The sequence below is a fragment of the Montipora capricornis genome, chromosome 1 (assembly GCF_036669925.1).
Source record: "Montipora capricornis isolate CH-2021 chromosome 1, ASM3666992v2, whole genome shotgun sequence".
Taxonomy (NCBI): domain Eukaryota; kingdom Metazoa; phylum Cnidaria; class Anthozoa; order Scleractinia; family Acroporidae; genus Montipora; species Montipora capricornis.
The window spans coordinates 36,600,913-36,605,912 of NC_090883.1; the positions used below are offsets into that span (position 1 = coordinate 36,600,913).

A 5,000-nucleotide genomic window follows, 5' to 3' on the forward strand; every position below is an offset into this window, starting at 1 on the left:
GTATTTGCATTAAAATAGTGTTCAATTCACGGAGGATTATTTTGGTACACCATCATGGCTGCCATTCCTTTGTTTGAAACACCAACATGGTCGCCGTGTCGTCATGTGAAAACGCTCTATATGGAGGCCCGAATTGCTTACAACGGTGGGAAACTCTTTGCATTGTGGGAACGTTAACTGCTGGTTACAAGTGTAGGAGCAGCGGGGCCACGAGTCACAATGTTCCGATTTGACTCACCATACTTGAATATGTTCCCAGCTCTAAAGCTCTTCATCTTTTCACGATGAACCCAACGAAGATAATTTTCTTTTGATAATGTATAAATTTATTATCGCCTTTAATTAATTACGTGAAAGGGTAAACGGCAAGGGGTAGAAAAGCATAATAATTTAATGTTTCAACTTTGTTCCTTTTCTTGAGAAGTTGTTGGATATCTTTAGATAACAGGCAAAACGTTGCACGAAATCAAACACGTTTCTTTGATTTTAGCAAAACGCAAATCTCAGCTTGACGTTTGCCGTTGACCGCCAACGCGATTCTACATCTCTCTTTTGCACATGCGTTCAGTTCGCTGAAAACAAAAGCAATAGGCAGAGTTTTAAGTCTATTAGGTTTAAGTTTTCTATTCGACTCCAAACTCTATTCTTAAAACGTGACCTTCTGTAAATCTGCCTAGTTTGATTAATGGAAATACAATAAAGGATTGATCGATCAGTTGATTAATTTGTTTTCCCGCAGGCGCGAGCTTCAGGAGTGAGTGTTGATTGAGTCTTGTGAGCTGAAGAAACAAGGGCTGACCATTGGACAAGGTTTCCTGCATTTTCAGGACAAACACAAGTGAACTTTGTGAAACTTGTATATATTCTTAACTTTGTCAGACTGGCAGAGCTGTACAGTTTTTCTCGATTTGTAGTTGATGAGCATGAATTCTCAAACTTGGTTACCGTGACCTTTTCAGTAACTATAGGAGACTTTTAGCAGACGAAAGGTGCAACAGCACACACAACGTTGCTCGCATTGAGTATGTTACAGTGTTTTTTACGATTTACATTGCTGTCGATTGGCGACGAAAGTCAATATATTTACGGTTAGAACTGTGCATAAATGTTTTTTTTTATCAGTCAGGGTCTTTTTTTGGTGCCTTGAGTAAATAAAGTTGTATTTTAAAATGTACGTTTCATCCTAAAATCTCTTGCTATCTAATTCTCGTATGTGAAGTTTTGCCGTTGGAAACTTTGCAAGTGTTTTAAATGCGTTTTATTCGAATGTGTATCCGGCCGGGTATGAAGTTACATTTATCTACATGTTTTGAAGACGTTTAGTTAAACACGGTTTTAAAGTGTTTTCTTTTTAACTCATGAATACTGAGTTTTGTCGACTACAAATTTAGCACAGATCAAACAATGAATTGAAACTTACCTGAATCTCATGTAAAAGCCAGTTCTACATTTTTCTGTGACTTCTTTTCATTTTGTTAAGCCCAGGTTAATTAAACATGTCTTGTTGGTGTTAATGGCGTATTAGTTTGAAATTTGTGACTTCGTTTTTTTTTTGTCCCTATTTTTTCCTAAGGTCGGCATGAGAGTTTTTAAAAGGCGTGTCTCACGTCGTTTGGTTGTTTTTCATGTTATGCTTACGCGAAATAGATATAACTGTGAGAGTGGTATAATCTACTATGTTTATATAAAGGAAAGTTATGTATTTCGCGTAAGCGTAAAATGAAAGAATAACCCGTCGATTCTACCTGTGGTCACGGACCTGTTTAGCACTTTCTTCTCGAGCGTATGTTTTCCAAAGGACAAGAAGAAGTGGTTGCGCATCCAAAGGAGGGAGACCATGAGGTTCTTAGTAATAAACGCCCCATCCTCTCTGGAACAATTGGCGAATGAACAGTTTGTGGAGTTTCTAACAACCAACAACATGCTCTCAAGTCATCGGGGCCTGGTTGTTCCAAAGCCGATTAACTTAATCCAGGATTACTTAAACTTTGGTTTCATTTTTTCAACTTTTTGGTGAAAGTTCCTTTTGCTTATTTTTGTTTTTCGAGATTGACTTCCTCTAATTTGCCGAATATCAGCGTTGAACAGCATTTGGGAGTAGAGAAATAAACTCCTTGGTAAATTTTTAATCTGCATGGCATTAACATTAATCGGTTTTTGAACAACCGGGCCCAGAGCGGTATTAGCAAAAGCCATTCAACTCAAACGTTAGGGATACTTTTCACCAGTCATGTATATAAGGCAATTGATGAGGGAAATGTGACCGCTGTGCTGATGTTGGACCTTATAGCAAGGGCTTTGACAGTATTGATCATCAGATACTGTTTGCGAAACTACGGAACCTCAGTGTGTCGTATTCAACTTTGACTAGTTTTCAAAGTTACCAGTCTGGAAAAACTAAACGCGTGCAAATCCATAGCTCCCTCTCGAGTTCTCTTACGGTTAGCCGTGGTGTACCACAGGGGTCAATACTTGGGCCCTTGCTTTCCAACCTGTACATCAATGACTTACCTTCAGTCTGCCACATTTGTAGCGTCGAATCTTATGTAGCCGATTCAAAGCTTTACAGCTCACTTTCTAAAGAGAATGTTCATAGAGGACTTGAAGACCTTCGACAGGATTTGAATCGAGTTACTTTCTGGTGCTGCGAAAACTGACTCCTGCGCTTGGCTCCAAAAAAATGCTGGCGGAAACATCTATCCCGCCTTTAACATTTTAAGGAAATGAACTGCCTGTTGTTGACTCAGTGAAAGACCTTGGTGTGATAGTAGATAAGCACCTATCCTTTCATGAGCACACCAGCACTTTGGCAAGTGAACTGATACAGATAGGCAAACTAGCAATAATGAGCAGAATTCGTGACTTGTTTGATAAATCTATTCTTTTGATTGTTATAAACTCTCGTTTTTACGAAGTTATTTTATTGTTCACCCTTATGGTCAGGTACTAGTAAATCTAACATTTATAAACTTCAACATGTTCAGAACTTTGCAACCCGTTTGTTATCCGGGAAGAAGAATTATGAACACATAACACCTACGCTCAAAGAGTTGAAGCTGCTTTCATTGCAAGAGGCTTTTAGATTTCGAGAGGCCGTTCAGATATTCGAATCTATGAATAATCAGGCACATACAGTAGCTATTTGGTAAATATGTTTGACTCAGTTCAGAAGAGGTCCCATGTTCATAGCTATAACAATAAGGACACAGACGAATCATAATATTCCTAAGTGCCGCACAGCGCTTGCCCGAAAGTCGTTCCAGTATCGCGCAGACAAGTGGAATTCGTTGCCACGAGAGTTGCGCAATCTCTATAGTTTGAGTGTTTTAAAACGTAGTCTGAGAAGTCATCTCAGTAGTGACTGATTAGTTAATTAATCATTTCATATATTATGGATAGGTTTTTTACCTCAGTAAGGTATTATTTATTGTAAAGTATTGTAGACTAGTATCGATTAGTTTAACATTGAAAATTAGGTCGGAATATCCCCGTACGGGGGCCCTAATAGAGTTATTTGTATATCCTGTGTGACCTACAATAGTTGGTTTGTTTTAGTCCAAGTTAAAGTGATTTTATGTATTCCCCTGACAGCCTCGATTAGCTCTGCTGTTTACGGGCAGAGAAGGACATCGTAATTGATTGTAATTGGAACTATAGTATTATGATTGTAATTGTAATAAAAGTCAAGTTAGACTAAGATGCTGATCATCGCAGTTATTAATTAACGTTACTTGAACAGTAACAAAAGGAAAGCCCGAATTTGATTCATCTCTCCGCGGTTCAAATAGGTATGGCTTTCATATCTATTAACTTTCGTCATATTTGTAATAATAATAAAGGTCTCGATAAAGGTAATGTACACTACATTGAAGTGACACCCTGTTTGATCCTGCGATTAATCATATCCTTATATAAGAGATTAAGTGATCCGCAGTCAGGTGTACAAGTATCAGGAGGACTCGTACTGATGACTCATTAAATCACTTATAATCTATAGGGAAGATATCTATTTACAAACATTGCTTTTGTTATTCAAATGTGCCAAACACATGGACAAAAGACCCTTTGTTTCGACAGTGAATCAGGCTCTTGGTTTGCACATTAATAACCAAATAGGTGTCGTCAACAACATCTTCGCTATTTGATTGACGGACGAGCAAAAAGTTGAAATCGTAAATTTCAAGGCGATACGACAAATATGTGCCCATTTCCACATCCTTGTTGCAGGTTAATGGATCAGTTTTCTCTCAATTGACTAAGCCGAGCTAATTTATGCAACAAAGGATTCCAAATAGACCAGTAGTAGCTATCGCTAAGTGCCAACGAGACAGTCAATATGTAATACGTAGTTTGCAGATTTGTATCACAGTGCTATTTTTGAAACCCAATAGTAGTTGGAATTTTTATTTCAAAGTACTGCACTCAACTTACCTAAGTTAACAATAGCAATGTTTCTCGTGACTTCACCCATTGTTATCGATGAAACAATGACTTCTTTTGTTCCGTGGTTGGCAAATTTGAATATCAAAAGAAATAATAATAACACGCACCTCTCTCTGTGCAGGGGTGCAGGGCTTGCGACTGCTGGTGGCGAGAGCACTCGCCTCTTAACAATATGGCCTGGGCTCGGTTCCCAGAATCGGTGTCATGAGAGTGTTTAGTTTGTTGGTTCTCTACTCTGCTCCGAGACTTTTTTTCTCCGGGTAATCTGTTTTTCTCTTCTCCTCAAAAACCAACGTTTGATTTTGCGGATTGTGTTTATTTGTTGATCTCAGTTTAAAGTGTTCCCAATTAGTGCTTTATTTAACTGTCTTGTCTTCTAAGACAAGACACTTAAATAAAGTTCCTTTCCTTTTCTTTTCCCTAATTAGTATACTGAATATGCTTGAGACTTACTTAAACTAAGACTAACTAAGTGCTAAGGGTCGTCTCAAACGTTTTCTTCAACGATTTACTGCTAATAAATACATGCGTGAATCAAGGCCAGAGAAAAGTTTATC

General features: G+C 38.2%; 1 protein-coding gene across 1 annotated transcript in view; it reads left to right on the top strand.

Moving 5' to 3' along the window:
• LOC138040966 (uncharacterized) overlaps positions 1–1,514 on the top strand; it is a 14,972-nt gene extending 13,458 nt beyond the window's left edge. The window contains exon 4 of the mRNA XM_068886705.1: positions 740–1,514. Coding sequence (XP_068742806.1) covers positions 740–758 — 19 coding nt within the window. The 3' untranslated portion in view covers positions 759–1,514. The remainder of the gene's footprint in view (positions 1–739) is intronic.
• The last annotated feature ends 3,486 nt before the right edge of the window (positions 1,515–5,000 follow it).